General features: G+C 36.5%; 1 protein-coding gene across 1 annotated transcript in view; it reads left to right on the forward strand.

Annotated features, from left to right (window-relative positions):
- NCAM2 (neural cell adhesion molecule 2) overlaps window positions 1-7,779 on the forward strand; it is a 322,614-nt gene extending 314,835 nt beyond the window's left edge. Inside the window, exons 16-17 of the mRNA XM_049824891.1 lie at window positions 3,365-3,569; window positions 7,656-7,779. Coding sequence (XP_049680848.1) covers window positions 3,365-3,569; window positions 7,656-7,779 — 329 coding nt within the window. The remainder of the gene's footprint in view (window positions 1-3,364; window positions 3,570-7,655) is intronic.
- The last annotated feature ends 11,693 nt before the right edge of the window (window positions 7,780-19,472 follow it).

Raw genomic sequence — 19,472 nt, forward strand, 5'->3', positions numbered from 1 at the left:
TGTAGAGCACAAAGTGGAACTAGTGTTTTGAGTCCATTTGGTACATACTGGAACATTGTTAAAAAAAATATAAAATCATTGCCTTATAATGGTTTGGTTTTTTGTTTTTGTTTTTGTTTTTGTTTTTGTTTTTTTTTTATTGTTTAAGAATTGTGGCAGTAAAGCTATTCCCAATTAAATTTAGGGCAAAACTTTCTGATAACAAAGGTGTTTTACAAAGTTGGTTGAAAGGCTGTATGTAGTATAACATTAACATTTCATCCAGTCACAGAATTAATACTTCCTTTGATTTCATAAGATCTTAAGACAAAATTTCACACTGTTTTGATACCATAGATATATTAAGATATGATTTTTGAAAGCAGTCAGGACAGGCCTAAGTCTGCTTTAATAGAAATTTGCATTAGTTTTACAACTGACTTTTGCAGAAGCAGATAGACCAGTACAAAGTCACAAGCAATTTAAGAAAGAACAGAATTAAGCCAAAGATTAACTTAAAAAAATAATTTATATATTTTCAATAATATTAAAAATAAACCATAACAAAGGAACTTTTAAAGCCTAAGACAGGCAAGAAGGCTGATGACAGCAGTGCTCCTCACCCCAGAGCAGGATGTGGACACATTCTTGTCACTCTTTGGGGTGTGGGAGATAAAGGAGACAAATGTTGGAAAAGTATTGGCAAACATAAGAAATCAGACTTTCAAATGTTGTGAAAAAGAAACCTGTGTGGACAAATGGGTTGCAAGTAAGAAAAATAGGACTTGGGACAAGTAGGGCAGTAGTAAGGATGGGGAATACTGAACAAAAAGGAAATTATCAGTCATAAAGAGATAGAAAAATATGTAACAGTCAAATACTTAGGTCTCAGATGTCTCACCAATACCAAGAAGAAAAACAATGAAAAACAAAGTCTTACCCACAACTTTAGCAAATCAATCTGAATATCATTGTACAAAGGAGTAATTTTGTTACTGTAAACATTTCCTTCACTTGCCAGTGAAAATGTGCAGGCTTTTGTGTCACTGAATCATTCGGCGGGGAGGGCAAAGCTTGCCACATCACAATATTCCAGTGACACTGGAAATGCTGTTTACATCAGTGAAAAATGTATCTCCCCATGGTAAAGATTTCTTAACACTGCATTAAAAAAAGAAAAAAAAAAAAATCCTAAAAATGCAACAGCAACAAACAACCCCAAATCCCTTTAAAAATATGGAATAAAATACCCTAATTTTTTCTCCTCCACATTTTATTTAGTGGCTAAGAAGGTATAGAGAGGAAAACTTTGCTGTATAAAAACTGTCTAAAACTGGACTGTATAGAATTTACAAGTATTATATCTGTTGAAACATATGAGCTTTTCAATAAACTGGAATTAAATATCTATATCTTCCTGACAATTCAGACTGGTAAACATAAATGACTGAAGCTTACAAAGGAAGTCATCAAATAGATGGGTGGATGTGTGGATAAAGTAAGTTTTGGAAGATGTATCAGAAATTATAATATTTAACTAGGAATGTTGATGTTGAAAAAAATGTAAAGAAAATGAATTCTTATGAAATGTCAACTTCCAATATTGCTGATGGGGCTATGCATAAATGATACATCATTTCACTAATGTGCCATTATTTTGTTATTTATATGATGTTTCTTAGGTCTTTCTGAAGAAAGGAAAGTAACTTTGAAGTAATATCTGCCTGTTTATCTGCCTATCCATCCATGCAAATATATTCATTGAATTCTGGCTTATTGCATAATAACATTCTGAAGAACAGTTCTATAACAAAACAACCCATACGATAGACTATGAATCAATTACATAAGAAGTAAAATGTTCACCCTTCTTTTGAGAAAAGTTTTCCATTTAAGAATTCTGTCACATAGACTAACAGAATATATATTTCTGTTAGTATGTTTGATTTAGAAGTCCTCAAGAAAGTAATTTTCAAATTGTTTGAAATGGTAAATAGATTCTTAAAAATTAGTTAAGCAGCAATACGAAAGCTTAAGTAATATTCTTAATCTGAAAACAGTCCACAATGTATCAGGGAGGTGGAATAGAAAGAAGAGGAAGATGGTAATAGTAGCCCCATTAAAACATACATATTTTATTACATTATATTATGTTTTGGTGTCTGTTACAACAGTATTCGAGTGATCTCCTGTCAGAAAAATCTTGCTCCTATTTTGACAACAGGCACAGATACAGCTGCAAATGGAAATGTATCACTGCACTGCTGACTCATGCATCACTCCAAGGCATGGTAACACTAAGCAAGCAATGCTCATGTGCAACACCAACATGCAAAAAAACCAGTTCCACTCCCCTATGGAGTTTGCTCAGGACACAGCGTCACACAACGCAATTGTCACTAGCCAATTTCTGAGCTAGACTGGCACCTTCTTGATTTAGCTGGGTGCATGAACCATTATTGAGAAGACTTTTTTTCCCCCTGGTTTATTGATCAGATACAAGTCCTCTCCTTCATAAGGGTCATCTGAGTTCACAAACACAATAGTTCTTTTGAGAATCACACTATTCAAAACAGTCTGTAGCATTACTGTCTGTTATAGAAACGTCAACTGAGTCAAAATATGAAAATATTTTTTTCTGAGATTTGTAATGAAGTAAAATTAGCTAGGCATCAGCTTTCATAATACAAATAAAGAAAGCAAGATCAGGTGTGGAATATGTTTATTTTGAACTGTATGAATGTACTTTCAAGATACAAGACTATACAAAATGACTTCCTAACCCTATAATCATTTAATATTATACATAGTTTTCCTCATAGTAATTTATTTAAGACTGTGTGCAACTGTTTGCAGATTAAATAGCTTGAATTAACTTCTTTGAAGACTTTTTCATTTTACTTCAATTAAAAAAAAGTGACCTTTGCAAGAATAAATACTGGTTTGGCACACTCTGAAACCTTTCAGTAATTCTGTGTAGCACCACTGCTAATTAATTATATTTGAAATGTGGAAATTGACAACTTATATCAACTATTATTATGTTGAACATTTAAAATCTTTTTCTTAGGCTGCATACTGATACTCTTAGTCTTGGAATGTTAAAATGTGATGTTATTTGTTATTAAATAATGTCATTTATGCTCTGTGACCATATAGGAATTTTGGCAATGGGAAAATATTGTATAGAAAAGATGTGTTTTGTGATTTTTTTTTAATCAGGTTGTATACATGCTTAATCTTCAGGACAGTTTATTTCCATTAATTTCTTAATGGTTCATTTCTAAACATTCTTTAGCCTCCTGGCCTACAGATTAAAAGCTTTAGAAAATGCTATTCTTTGGGATGAATTTTATCAATAAATTTTAATTTTCTTTCCTTCAAGACACTCTATTTAATGGTCTTGGACTTGGTGCTGTCATTGGCCTGGGAGTGGCAGCCCTTTTATTAATCCTGGTTGTGACTGATGTTAGCTGCTTCTTTGTACGACAATGTGGATTGCTGATGTGCATCACCAGGAGGATCTGTGGTAAAAAGAGTGGTTCAAGTGGAAAAAGTAAAGAACTGGAAGAAGGAAAGGCTGCTTACTTGTGAGTATTAATCACATATTTTGGAAACTTCATTAAAGGAGAAAGCTGGCTGTCCAACTTATATTATGGCCATTTTGTAGTGTGACAAAGGGAATTAATACAATATTTCTATTATTTGGAAAAGTGTTCCTCTGTAATGTATAGAATCGTTTGTGGTCAAATGTTGTCTTAAAAGGAAAATGGACACAAAAAAGGCATTTACCATACCTGACTTTAAGATGGCCTCTTTGTGCAGCTTCACTAACAGTTATAGGCACATCTTTGGTCCATGAGGAACAGGCAACAGATCAGTGCAACTCCATTTCTACAAACCCATATTTGAACTGCTAATACCCAAAAACTCAGTGAGTTTTTTTCAGTGGAAAACAAATGCAAATGAACCGATTATTTATGTGCAAATATGTTCTCTTAAATGATAGGAGTGGATAGTGAGATCTCTGCAGAACAGTTCAAGTACTGATTGCATAAAGTAATAGTACTTTAAAGACCCAATGTTTACAGGGTTTTCAAAAGATAAGCTCAAGAGAGGATTACTTATGGTCCCTCATTTTAGGCAGTTCAATATTTTTAGTAAAAAAATGCTTAATTTCCTCATTATGTTCATCTGATAGCATGCATTGTAATATTTGTGAGAATGCTGTCTTTGTGTGTTTAAATAACATTTGCTGGTCCAATTCCTGTGTGCTGTAGCTCTCCCACTAGTCAGGCCTTGCAGTTCATTCTCCTGAAGCTTCCCAGATCCCATCCTTCCCCAGATGCCTCTAGAGCAGATCAGATTCTGCAGCCCTTATTTTTCATAGCTGTATTGGGCTTCTTCGTTGTCAGTAGTGGAGGTGTAAGTATCTTTTTTTGGTTTTAGTTCTGGCTATTGGGATTCAGAGACTGTGTCTTTCTTAGGTAACTTGATTACATTTCTTGACTGGGTTCTCAACCCTTTTGGAAACAGCTCCATAGAACAAAACCAGTCACAAGCAGGCACAGAGTATTTACATCAAATAATGCTTCTGAATAGAAGTTATGCCATAAAATAGCTGTTTCCTAATTGTCTGCAGCTTACAGTAAGAAAAGGAATAACAGCAATTTTTCTATTATGTGAGGCCAGCATGTCCAGGTCAATAGAATCAAGATGTGAAGCATCTTGCTCTGACTCAGCTGTCCTTTCCTATTGAGCACAAAAATCAAGTTTGTGATTTAATTTCCATTCAAGAAGTGACCAAGTACAAATTGGTGTACAAACCCTCCTGAATGGGAAGACCTTAGGGAGCAAAAGTTGCAAATGTCACTTGACAGCAGTTTATACCTTGCTACCAACATCTCATACACAAATGCCATTCTGTGTTGTCCCAGAAAAGCATAAAGCTGGTCAGTTAATATTAATTCCTTCATGACATTTCTTTTGAGAACAACTATCTTATTTAATTATATTTCTTTCCTTGTTGGGTGAACTTCAGTCAGTCAGATCTTAAGATATTTGGGACTGTTCTTATTTTAGCCTGTTCTCTGCATAAATAAACTGTGAGGCTAAAATTTCAAGACAGGCTTGAAGAGTCAAAATTTTAATTTATTTCATGCTAGCTGCCATTCCCTAAAAGACATTGACATTTCCCTATTTTAAATATGTCCGTTCACATTCTGGATTTTTGAGTGGGTTTATGGTACAGTTCTCTGTTACATTTTGATTGTAGCATATATATAGTCATTAATTATGTTCCATATGTAATGAATGTAGATGATACGATGCATGTAACATACATGTAGCCACCTGGAACAGAAATGACATAATGTGTTTCCTACAAATGACTTTCCCTTTTGTGGAATTTTTAATTGTTACACATGTTTGTACTTTCTGTACAGATCAATTTCTCATTCCTGTGTGAATGCTGTTCACAAATAACATCTTTCATAGGCTTTTGGTCATGCAATAATGTATGTTTGTCTGTAGGAATGTAGATGTACAGACAAACCAAGTAGAATTTACAATTCCCTCCACCAGTCCTGCTATGATCTGTAATCTTGTAACAGATATGAGGTAGCCATGACAGCTATGTGCATCATCTACAGAATTGAGTATTGTATTTATTTGTGTATCTTAAAGTAGAATTTCACTTGCAGAGGTGAATAACCATATGCATTATTTTTTTTTTTAAAATAACGAGAATCTTTTAGACTTCTACCCATTAATTCTTCCTTAGTCAACTTGTTGGCTACACATTTATCTGTGCTACACTCTTATTAACCTACAAAGATTTTCCTTGAGTATACCTACCAGAGGATGGTAGCGTTTTCCAGGTACTTCCTGAATAGATGGATTATTGTAGTTGTAACAGCCTGTTTAACAATTATCTTCCCAGGAACAATATGCAAATGTGAGACATGAATTAGACAAGGGTTTAGCTAGGTTTTTGCTATGGCACATAGCAGTCTGACTGCTCTCCAGAATGTCACAAGTCCAGAAAATAGTCTGTTAAATATAAAAGTGATTGCTCATCTGTTACTCAGTTACCCTCTGTTTCCAGACTGCAGCTGATGAAGTTCCGTGATATAGTTCCTGATCTGATGACAGGAATTGGGGTGAAATATTTGCATGGAAAGAGGTTTTATTTTGGAAATTTCAAATATGTCTTTGATATCCTTTGATCTGCCTTTTGAGAGTAAAATTATATGCAAGTTAATTAGTACTACTATTGTTAATACTTTTGTAGCAGTGAGTAGCTATTTCCATACCATGGCGATATTATTGAGAACAGCCCTGCAGAGAAGGACTTGGGGGTATTTGTGGATGAAAAGCTGGACATGACCCAGCAATGTGCACTCACAGCCCAGAAAGCCAACTCTATGCTGGGCTGCATAAAAAGAAGCATGACCAGCAGGTCAGGAGAGGTGATTCTGCCCCTCTACTCTACTCTGGTTAGACCCCACCTGGAGTAGTGTCCAGCTCTGGAGTCCTGAGCACAAGAAAGACATGGACCTGTTAAGGCAGGTCCAGAGGAGGGTCACAAAGGTGTTCAGAGGGCTGGAACATCTCTCCTATGAAGAAAGGCTGAGAGAGGTGGGGTTGTTTAGCCTGGAGAAGAGAAGGCTCCAGGGAGACCTTACAGCAACATTTCAATACTTAAAGGGGGCTTATAATAAAGATGGGAACAGACTTTTTAGTATGCTCTGTTGTGATAGGACAAGGGGTAATGGTTTTAAAGTAAAAGAAGGTAGATTCAGACTAGATATAAGGAAGAAATTTTTTACAATGAGTGTGGTGAAACACTGGAAGAGGTTGCCCAGAGAGCTGGTAGAAGTCCCATACCTGGAAACATTCAAGGTCAGGTTGGACGGGGCTCTGAGCAACCTGATCTAGCTGAAAATGTCCCTGCTCATTGCAGGGGGGTGGGACTGGATGACCTTTAAAGGTCCCTTCCAACCCAAACTCTTCTGTGATTCTATGATTATCAACAAAAGCATGACAGTAGTCACTACTCCATCTTCCTTCAATTCATTGTCCAATTAGCACAAAGATTATTCACTTACTTACATGTGAATGACTAACACTTGTTCCTAAAATGGGGGAAATATGACATAGAAACAAAGTTTCTTCCACCAGTGCGAGCAGAAGGGGCTAGATTCTTACCACACAAGGGCTCTTTACCCTGTTCTGGCAACTGGGATTATCACAGTCTCAGGAGATAAAGTACACCTCTGCAGTACGTATACTAACATAAATGCTCTACACTGCCAGAAAAGTTCAAACATAATTAGGCATCAAGTCCTATATTTATTGTACTAGGTTAGAAAAGTTTACATCTATTCCCATGAAGAGGCCATCATCTTATTATTTAGTTGTAAACAAAATGCTCTTTTGAGATGCTAATCCATGATGTTTGCAGAGTTAGGTAAGTAACCATGGATACAGGATGCTTTGAAGACTTCAAGGAATTGCGAACACACTGCTAAATGTGTCTCAGTGGTGTTAGTCACTGATAATTAGTTCTGCTTTTTCTTTGCCGACTTTTGAGAGAAGGGATCGTGGTAATTAGTTATGTGCAATGTATGTGGTTAATATGAAGATATAAGACTAATACTCTTAATATTTTTTAGGAAAGACGGATCAAAAGAGCCAATAGTGGAAATGAGAACAGAGGATGAAAGAATTACTAATCATGAAGATGGGAGTCCAGTAAATGAGCCAAATGAGACAACTCCCCTCACAGAACCAGAGTAAGTAGCCTGACATTCCCCAAAGTTTCACACAAGCTCTTCCTGGCTGCAAGGACAGACTGGGCCTTCCTTCTCTCTGGGAGTGAGATACACAGCATCACCAGAATGGTGTGTTGTGACAATGCAATGTACAAGGGTGATTTTATTTACTTATTTTTTACAGTAATTGATCTAAATCATGGTACCCCACAAACAACAACTGAGGTTATGACTAGACATTTTCTCTTCTTTCTGTGACCCAGAGTACAACCACATCTAAGCATTTTTCAGCCCTTGGATGGCAATACTGCGATAGCAGCAATCCTGCAGCATATCTTTACACCACCACCTGTTTGGAGGTTAGCGAGTATCTGGGGAAATTTTCTGGCCCGCCCTGATGCCCTGACTCCTGAGGAGCTCCTCCTGTGCTCTTGGTGAAAACAGACCTTGTGTCAGGGTAGGGAGGTTCAGGCAGCTCTGCCCTACCCTCCTCAGCCCACTGGTCCCCCCCCTGCCCAGGAACCACGAGCCCCATATCAGCTCCAGCCTCATCACCAGCCTGTGCCCAGTCCTGGCCCCAATGGGACATGGACCCACATGCTGCTACTGCCCCCAGCTCTGCTCGCTGCATTCAGGGGTTGGAGGGTGAGGGAGAGGCTCTGCCTGCACTCTCTGGGTCTCAGCTGCACCAGAGCTTGCCCCGGGTGCTCCTCTGTCACTCCTGGCTAACCTCCAAACCCATGGGGAACCACGGCTGGCAGAGGCAGGTCACAGCCCTGCCACCTTCTCTCTCAGCCCTGACACCTGCAGGCACCTCACCCCCACAGTCCTCCCGACCGTGCAGTGGTAGCTCAGCAGGAATAGGAGGATTTTTTTTGTTGGGTGCAGCTGATCTTTGCCACCTACCCAGCAGTTACCAACCACCCTGCAGGAATAATCTCCTGGCTCTCAGGAATAGCCTTAGACTGAGTCACACACACATCCCCACACACACCCTGTATGTAGTGCAGAATGATCCCATGCTCCAGAAACCCACCTCCTCACAGGGTGGTGCCTTCCTGCTTTTATTCACATAACTGAGAGCTTAGCTCAGTATATAAGACAATGCGGTGTAATTGAATTAATAGCACTGAAGGGCAGCCATTTTGCTGAGTTCCCTCCTGCCCCCTTCCCATCCCTGCAAGCTGCTCTCATCACAGAAACTGCAGCAGTTCTCACCCAGGCTTGCAGGCTCTGGGTGAGAGAGTCACAGGGACCAGCTGTGGCCTCAGGGATCCTGGATGCTGGTGGTCAGGTCCTCTCCTCCCTTTTGTGTGGCAGCCCCTGGAACAGATTAAACTGGGTAGAGTGGCTGGTGTTTGTACCTGAATAGCACTTTTCAAAACTTGTGTGGAGGGTAGAATAACATTTGTGTTGGGGCACAAGCAAGCTGGTATTTTGCTAAGCTTACTACTACAAAGAGAGCTTCTGATATGATTTTTTTTTTTTAATTCTGAAAATTTAGTTTGAAGAGAAACTATTATTTCAACAGAAGTGATGACAGTGCCATTCCTTCTATTGAGAGCCCACCTAGTGGTGTTAAAAGACATGAACTGATTGCTCAAGTTTCATTTCTGAGCTTCAAAAGTTGATTGATTTGAAATTATTAAAGAAAGCTCCAAGTTTCTTTGGCTTGAGCCCAAAGCTTTTCATGTGTTATGAAAGTCTCCTACCTCATGAGATCTTAAAGCTGTCAGAGCTATGAAGACAATTCTGTTATAAATATAGAAACTCACCTGTTGATTATTTGATGGTATCACAGTTGTTTTTAAAAGGAGAGGATGTTCTTATAAAACAGACTTTTTCTCTTTCTGAAAATACAACAAAATTACCTTCCTTGCCATTATCTAGATCTGCAAAAGCCAGAACTTTTAATAAGAAAAAAGCTTGTGTTATTGGCTGCCATTGGCATTTGTAGTAAATGGGGGGTGGGGGCTGGTAGGGGGCGAGTATTAAGTAACTGCACATTAAGCTATATACTTCTTTAAAGAACCTGTACCTGAAGACTTCAAACTTGTGTTAATTAAATAATTATGGAATTTCTTGAATGACTAGTGATATGTTTGCTCTTCATAATAGGACTTATAATGAGGGGCACTGTAGAGAACCCACAGTTATCTAAGGAGTCAGGGGAATGTAGCTGTACAAGTCCAGCAGGCTTTGGATATGTTAGTGGGTAAGGCACCAGGGCCACATTTATTCATGCTTCAGGACTATTTGTAACACCAGATCTTGCAAATACAAATGAGATTCATCTACCAAGGGACATGATACCAGGAAAGATAAGTTCCATTTTTTCCTGCTTGTCCCAGTCATTAGAACAGCTGACAGGAGTGAAATATGAGAGTTAAAATAAAAAATGTTTTATTATCTTAGGGGACGGGGAAAGAATCAGTCACTGGTGGCATGAAAAAATAACTAAATCATAGGAACAACTGATAAGGAGTTTGATGGGTATTATGTCCTTGGAAGAATAGGACTGCTAAGAGATATTAATAATTATGACACTTTCCTTCTTGGTAATTTCTTCTCCCACAACCAATGGCAAAAGGCAGCAGTCCAAGGTACAGCTGGACAGAGGTCAGCTGAAGATTTGGGACCTTGTAATTTAGGAAACCAAAATGAATAGAGCATCATGCAGTCAGGACACCTGAAGGGACACTGGTATAGGGGAACATGGAAAAAACTTCTCCTCAGGCACAGGTCATAACCGATGAAACAGGAGCAACATAAAGTACAGGTGAGACACCACTAAAGGAAAGGAGGACACAGTAGGGTAGAACTAAGCCTCTCAGGAGGAATAACACAAAAACACATTGTCAATAACAGATGCTATCAGCCAGAAAGGCACATGCTGAGCAGGGTGAGGATGACCAGTGGGGATCTTGGAGGGAAGAGCTTCGTTTGCAGAAAGGAAAAGTTTCAAAGACGTTCCAGGCAGGCAATGTTCATACAAGGTGGGATTCATTCTGACTAATTATGGGTGCCTTAAAGGTATACAAGATAAGCCTTCAGCTTAGATCACATGAAATATTTTGAATAATTAGTTTAATTATTTTGAATAATACCAAATTATACTCAGAACTTTAAATGCAATTTAATTGCATTTGTGGGAAATAATTAATAAAGACATGACTTCCTTTTACAGTAATAGTGTTTTTTCATTATATTCCTTATCATATTATTTGGCAATCTACATTTTGACTCAGATGATTCTTGTCAAAGCCAAGTTTGAAATCCATGTATGACAGATGAGCACAAAGCACTTTTACCTGCAAGTCACAAGTTTTAATAATGCTAGCAGGAAATGAATTTAGGCTGTGCATTTCATGTTACATTTCTGTAATATAATTAAAATACCACATGAAATGTGGTACTATAATTACATTCCTAGTCTGACATTATTGTGTTTCTCTTAAGTTTTTCTTAGTATTAATGAAGCTGGGTGAATTCCAGTATCAAAATGGCTAGGAGCCATTTTCCTATAAAATAGGAAAGTAAATATTCTAGTTAAAATTTTGTATAAGTAATATCAGCAAGCTATTGCAGTTAGGCCACATGCAGCGCTATAGGAAGTCAATGTTATTAATGATTGATAACAGCCAGCATCTGATTAAAGCAAAAGAACCTTTTAAAGTTCTCTAGTCTTATTTTTTTTCTTCAAAAAAGCTTTTATTATAAAATACTGTAAGATTTGAAAGGATTGGTCTGCCCAGCTGAAAAATATTAAATTATTTCAAACAGATGTAGCTAAAGAAAAATAGGTGTAGGAAAATTGGTGTAATTAGAACATTTAAACCTGATTTAGTTAATTAAAAGAGGAAAATTACGGAATCTGTTAATAGAGATTAAATATGAATTAATATTTGAATCAAATGGAGAGGAAAATTCTAAAATAAAAAATGTTGTCAGAGTAAAAAAGGATAATATCTAATGATAACTGAACTGATAACTTCACATCATATCCAAAAAAACTCTGAAGTTTTAAAGACAGTAAGGTCAAAGAATGGTGGATAGACTTTTTGATGAGGAAAACTTGTAAAACATTTTATTTTTTTTTTCATTCTTTTTCTTTTCCCCTTGCTTGCATTGAAAGCAAGGCTAATTTTATCACAGTTTGCATGAGCATGAATTTCAGTAATATGTAGTATCCTTCAACACGGTTTTAGCAAATCTTCCTATTTTAAATAATTTCAAATTATTTGTAACATGTTTTTAATCCACTTCCCCAAAACCAATTTATTTAAATTTAAATTTCTGTCAATTGCCCAGTGTTTACTCTAACTAAATATTTCCTCCCTTTCAGCACCATCTTTTGAGAAATTACTCTGCTTTTATATAAAACTAGACTAAATGAGGTCCTTTTTTTAATAGCAGTTTAAGTGCTTTGCATTATCGGGCCTTTAACACAGGAGCCTGCTTACCTGAAATGCATCTCATGAGCCATGCTTCCTCTGCCTCAGTGTTTTATCCTCTTTTAAAAATAGATTTGTGTCAATTCTACTGTTTCCATTCTTTCAGGTGTCCTGTCATGGGCTGAAGTCTGTTTCCTTTGGGTGTGCCATGTGAAACAGACAATTAGTGGAGAACTCCCTCTGTGCTCAAAGCCAGATAGCTGATATATTTCTCACATATTTTACTGTAATAGAACAAGTTAGTCTCCTCTTTGTTTTCTCTCAGACTTAGATTCTGCTTCTTGTTTAACCTCTAGATAAACAGCATCTTTCTTTTAGTTCGTTTCAGACAGCCTAAATTTCATAAGACTGAGAATTTAGGTATTGCTTTGTTTGATTTGTTGTTATTAAACACTGTTATTACAAGACATTCCTAAGGGATACCTCAGACAGGTTTTGAACAGTATATTGCTCTTCGGGATATCAAAGCAATCACAGTGGAAATTTACTGAAACATTTAACAGTTATTATGAATAATAAAGGCGTATGCATACTATTCCCTAGTTAAAAAAAACAGAAAGCAAACCCAAACTGGAATAATGATTAACAGCTATTATGCCCAGGAGGCATTATTACAGGAACAGCTGAGTAAAACATACATATTTTTGACAGCTATATTTTTTGACAACTAACTACTAGCAGTAGGGAATCAATGTTTTTCAAGACCTTTTTGAATGAAATCAGTGTTTTGTCATTCCTGTAAAATAAGGGTGAGAACTCTTTTGCCATTGGAATTAAGGATTATAAAACTCTTTAGTGTTTTGTCTAAGTTAGTCTTAAAAGAGCTATGTTATTAATGCAGCTAAATTGTGTGATCTGGCAAAAATAAATTGTAGAAGTTTCTAAATAATAAAATAATTTCCATTACCTCCTTATGCTACAAGAATTTCTTTCTTTTACCTATGTCTTGGCATAACCTCCTGTGATAGATGTCCTCTTTCATATACAATTGAATTTACATTTACAAACAGGCATAAAAAAAGAGTATAATCTAGATTCAGCCGAAGGCTTGACTGTAAGTGTTTCATGGTATCCTAGGGAACACATACCTTTGTACTGTCCTGGGTCACATTGTTTGGCATTCTATTGTTTCTTTTGTCTTATTGAAGAAACTTCATTTTGGACAGCAGCAATGATCTTATCATGTGCCATTTAGCTTTGTCTGGCTTTATAGAAATGGAAAGAGTTAATATCAATTTGTCTAAAAGCAAAGAACCTCAGTGGTCATAATAAAATAGTTATACATTATTTTCAAATAATTATGGTTTTAGAAACACTACGAACTGTATAAGCAAAACATATGTTGTAAACTTAAATTCTAAATTATGTGTTATTTATGTGTTACTATGATTCCTCTTTTCTTCTGACAGGAAGCTGCCACTAAAGGATGAAAATGGGAAAGAAGCTTTAAATCCAGAAACCATAGAAATCAAAGTTGCTAATGACATCATCCAGTCAAAAGAAGATGATAATAAAGCATAATAAGATAAACTACAGCTGTCTGGATAATGCATTTGGATTAAGTAACCCTGTGACCAAAACTTTACAGCTGACCTTAATTCCTTGGGAAACTTAAGCTTGGAATAGTTAGTACATGTGTACATATGATGAAACAGTTTCTGTCTACAGTTCCTTTCTATTTTTTTTTTTTTGTTAATGGTTTTAGTATGTAGTTTTGCTGACACCAAGTCCCGTGGTATAAATTTGAAAAATCTGCAGAATAATAACTGTAATTTATTATATGACAAAGTATGTCTATTTAGAAGACTAGTTACAAAGCACCCCTAAACACAAAAAAACACATCAGGTCTCTCCAGATCTTACAGTGTAAGCTACATACATAAAGTGCCATATACTGCTGTATTTGTTTCCATTTATAATGAAGCAAAAGTTTAGGTTGCCTTTAAAAAAAAGAAAACCAGTCTCAGTATAATGTTTAAGACCTTAGTAGTGGCAGACACTCAGTAGTCATTCCAGCTGTGCTTATCACTTGAAGCAAACAAAAAAAAAAAAGAAAAGACACTCTTCAATATAGAGCGAGCTCCACCTGCAGTTTCACCTTAGTTCTTCAGTAAAATAGAAAGTTAACCACAATGTACAGATTTAAACTGGCTAAATAATTTGTAGCAGTATATTGGCCTCATCCTAATTACATGAGTGTGACTCTGAAAGGCTCCAGGATTTTCAGTGCTTCATGTTTTCTCTACTAAAGTTTTGGAGGTTGCATGTGAACTAAAATGCAGCAAAGGTGTGAAAACAAAACTTTTTTTTGATCAAAATCTTGGCTTCAAGCTAAACCTTACAGTAAACACAAGCTCACATTATTTGTCCCAAAATATTTATACATATACAGTATTCGTTCTTTTAGTTCTAATCATTTAGTCAAGGGTTAAAACTGCATTTTAGTGCAGTAGATACATTTTGTCTCCAAATCAGTACATGAAATATTAAAAGTTGGCCTTATTAAAGTAGCACTTGTTCCTTTATAGATTTCATACACTTTGTCTTAACAAAAACCCACATAAGAACAGATGGAAAGGAAGACTTTGGCTAAACAGTTAGGAACAGTTTTAAATTATTAATAGTATCTTGTATTAGACCAAATAAATTTTTTTTCCTGTCAAGCATTCCTTAAGATAATCCTTTTTATTATCTGGTTAACATGTTCCACTGAAATTTGACTGATTTATTTGACGCAAAATTAATTCCTATTTATTATGATTGATTTAATGGTGCCACTAACTGGAGCAATATATTTTTTTTCCATTCCAGCATAGTGTATCCACACCTACCAATCTCTTCAAAGTCTTGCTTGGAAGAAGTAGATTATATAGAAAACTAGACTGAAAAATTCTACTTGTCAGGAGTAAATTGTAAAGTACCTTGTGGATTTTCCACATCTATTCATACCTGAGGTTTAAGCATAGCTTTACTCAGCAAATTACATCCTTTCCACGCTATATCTGAATTTTGCTCATATTTGAAGTCCTTACACTTCCCAATTTCCTACAGAATGTCATCAACCCTTAGCTGATATTTTGTGGTCATGGCAAAGTGGTTGAATTCTGTGTAGTAAAGCCAAAAGTGAAATATGAAAGAGTATCCTTAAATTTAAGGAAAATGGCAGGTTAACCTGCTTGTTAGCACAAGCTTTAGTGCATTTGAGGCAGCTGAGGAGGATATATTTAATTCATAGATCTTTCTTATTTTTCAAAACCAAGTAATTTTATGGGTTTTCTTACAACTTTTCCTCACTTTGGGAAATACCTACATTGAACCAAGTAGTTGAGGACATACCAGTGGTGTGGCTAGGATAAGAGGCCAAGTTCCTACAAAACCAGTACCAAAGTGAAAAGAATGGGTAAGAGGAGATAGCAATGTGGGATGAAAGTTGTGAAAGAGATTAATTTAAAACTGCTGCAAATAAGTTTCTTTAAGTGCTAAGGCACTGCTTCTGGGTGAAGGGAAGATGAAGATATTCCTTTATGACCTCTCACTGCTGCTCCCACATACTGAGCAGCCAGTACTACCAAATAGCTGCTTGTCTATTAAATTTCTGTCCTGTTTCTTTCTAAGTACACAGTGAGCAGGACTGCCCCCAAACCTATAATTAAAAGAACCAGTTGTCTTATTTATATATATATGAATATATATTCTTTCTACAAAGTATGTATTTGCAGCTGGACTTCCTCCCTCTATCAAAATGTAAGGAAGGGGCCTGGGAGATTCCAGCAGTTGGGAGTAATGTGGTTGGTGTGGCTTGAACATCTGCAAACCACATCATCTCATGCAGTATTTTTACCAGGATGAGGATGAAGATAGGAAACATCCTTTTCTCTTCTACCTGCCATCACAAAGTTAGGTGGTGCCATGCATATTCACATAAGTCAAGCTTTGCTAGGCAAATGGTGCTTTTTCTGAAGCGAGCATGATCATTTGCACAACAAGGTTCCTATACAATGTGGGCAGAGCTAACGGTGTCCAGGCTCAACTGTAGACGCATTTCGAATTTTAGCACTTCTTACTGAGACTTACACAAAACACCTTTGTGGCCTAACAGCTATATATTGGGTTTTTTGATTCTGTTTTTTGGTGGTTGTGGTTTGTTGGGTTCTTTTTCCTAATATGTCCTCTAATTACAATGTAAAGGGATTAAAGAATTTAAGAGGTCTTGTTAGCACATTTATTATTAATACAACTGTGCTACTCTTTACAAGTAAAATATCTTGCAAAATTATTTCAATATTGGAAGCAAAAACATTTTCCACTATATTGGATTACAAATCAAAAGCTATTTCCAGGAGTGTTTATTTTCTTCCTGCTGTTAAGTCTCTTGCCAGCTGGGCTATGTGAGGGCTGAGAATGAAACAGTTCTAAATTACTGATGGACTGTTCCAAGCATACCTTTTGGTCTGTAGATTAATAGGTTCTCTCTTGTGCTTTGACTGCTGTGCAGGAGAAAGCCAAACTATAACTATGAAAGAATGCTTAAAACCACTGATATTTGCAAATATTTTCAAATGAGGGACAGCACATAGTAATTTGTAAGATACGTGTAGAACTGGAATAACATCATTTCTTTATTTTCTTTTCCTATTCTAGACTAAAAAGAAAAAAAAAAACAGGTATCTGTATAAATGTCACTTTTACTGTCTAAAAGTAATTTTAAGTGTTAGTAAGAAATGTCAGAAGAGTTGACAAAATATAACTATTTGTAAAAGTAATCTGAGTTGTTATGCTAACATACTCCAGGGATGAGGGTGGGAGGGAGCCACTGAAGTTATTAATGATACAGAATGTGGCAGTGACAATCTCTATTCAACAAAAAATAAGGAGTAAAAATAAGTAAAATGACTTAGAGCTTCTTGGTTTTTTTTTGTTTTTTGTTTTTTGTTTTTTTTTTTTTTTTTAGTAGACCTGAATTCTGGTTTGCCACAATAGTAACAAAAGTTTTAATTAATGTTTTACAATTTAGTATACAAATGTACTCTGGAGAGTTTATTCTGGTTTTGTTTATTTGTCTTTTTAAAATTATAAGATTTTTTTGTGGTTGCAGAAATATTTATTATTCTGGTGATGTTAATGCCTAATGTGACAAAGATTAATTTATTTAGGCCTCAGTCTTGCAAGAAATTTTGTGTGGCTGAACCCACCCCTCATCTGGCACGCCACTGACCTCAGTGGGGTCAATGTGAGCAGGAGGACAGATGTACTTTCATAGGTGAGCTTGCAGGATTGGGCCTACTTTCTATCTCTTCATAGATATATACAATGTAGTTACACAGTGACAGTCATCTACAAAGGCTGTTTGACAACAGTCCCTGGCATAGTAAATTTCACCTGCTGTCTTCAGCCTCTGCATTGATGTTCATCCAAAAAAGTGGCTTTTCTTTTTATGATGATAACTACTTTGATTATTTATTTAGGTGCCAATCATCAAAGTGTAGTATAATAATCATGCCATTTTTCTGTTTCCTAGACTGGATAATGGAAATGTATTTGTGCCTTTTGATAGCATGCCACTCTGCTTTATTAAAGAAAAATCTTCAATAATTTGTCTACAAAGCCTGTTTAAAATATTTGAAAGCTTTACCATGACATACTTTTTCTGCTCAAATATGCTCAAATACTCATATAAAGTAAACTGGAGATAGTATTCTCAAGTCACGTAAATATTTTAAACACAAAATTTGCAAAAATCTATTGAGATCACAATTCTAGTGAGGGTCATCGTGGGTATATTACTGCTGAAAAGATTCAAGTAGATGGAGCACATGGTGGGTGTGTACAGGTATTTTGACCAATTTATCAAGTTGAAGAGTCAGATAGAAAGTCTCCTTAGTTCTATTTAGGTACTTAAGCCTAAACCATTAAAACTTTTTCTCAAATCTGAAGGGTGATGTGGAGCATCTTCCCACCCTTTTACCTCTGGAGTAAAACTGGAGTGAATATTTGTTTCACAGTCATTTGTGGCCTCACCACCTCTGTGTAAGCTGTCATAGGAAGTATTATCTTTGTAGAGTAATTGTTGTGTCTGTTGGGTGACATTCACTCCTGATCAAAGGGCCTCCAAAAAGACCATTTACTGGAAAATCTCAAGACCCCTATTATGAATTGATCTATGGAGGGGTGCTGAGAGCACTGCAAGAAGGGCCACAGTGGAATCTAGGTGTCACTGGACTTGAAGACACAAACTGACTTCAGTGGGGCCTGAATTTCATCCCTCCATCTCAGTGAGGCTCTGCACATCCTCAGCTGATTGAGTCGCTTTTGTGAATCGGAGTTCTAGATGTAAGTGGAACTTAAATGTTCTGCTAGGCTCCTGCTAATGTTTTGCACAGAGGAGGTTTTCCTATCAGGAGTTTGTACTGATCAGGAAACATTGATAAAAATATCTGATCACAGTTTTATCCCATACATTACTATATGCCCTTAAATAAAAGAAATGAAACATCACTCTAAATAAATCATTGTGATTGCGATACTTCTTTAGGTGAAGAGGAAAACACTCTAAGAAGTAATGTTTCTTCTGAAATCCCTTTGTTTAAGTTCAGATACTTGTGCTGATCAATGCAAAGCTACTATGGTTAAATAAATCTTTTTTAAAAAAGCTCCATCCACTTTTCAGATATTTTTGTATCATCTCCTGGAGTACCCAATCCACTTGACAGCAGTTCTGTAGTGGTGGAGGGAAACTACTCACTAAGTTTTAAGTGATCTTCAATATTTCCACTGCGCATAGAAATGTGTTCTTATATAATTTTATTTGAACCTGAGCTAAAAAGAAGCCATTCTATTACAAATTTGGCTTTGGATCAGGCTCTGAGAAATCACAGTTTACCAGTCTATCTTTCCTCTTAACAGGCATTGTATGCCTCATGATGTTTGACTTTCAAACTTGAATATTGGCCCTTTTTAGCCCAGAGAAATGAAATAAATATTTATTGCCAAATTTGTATTGGCAGCTTTTAAGTCACAGGTGAGATCGGGAGCGGGCGGGATGACCAGATGCTGTGCTGACAGAATTCAGGAAAGCCACAACTGGAGAGAACAAGTGCCAAAGAGTGAGCCAAGAGAGGGCTCGCATACTTGGAGCATCTCTCGCCTCTCATTAGCAGTGACAAGGGAAATGGGGAGCTACTGAAACAAGAGCGGCTGCTGGAGGGCATTGCCAAAAGGCAGGGTACTGCAGGCAGTGAAAACCAGAGGAGGGGGAACATTAACC

This window comes from Accipiter gentilis, chromosome 21 (assembly GCF_929443795.1).
Source record: "Accipiter gentilis chromosome 21, bAccGen1.1, whole genome shotgun sequence".
Lineage (NCBI taxonomy): Eukaryota > Metazoa > Chordata > Aves > Accipitriformes > Accipitridae > Astur > Astur gentilis.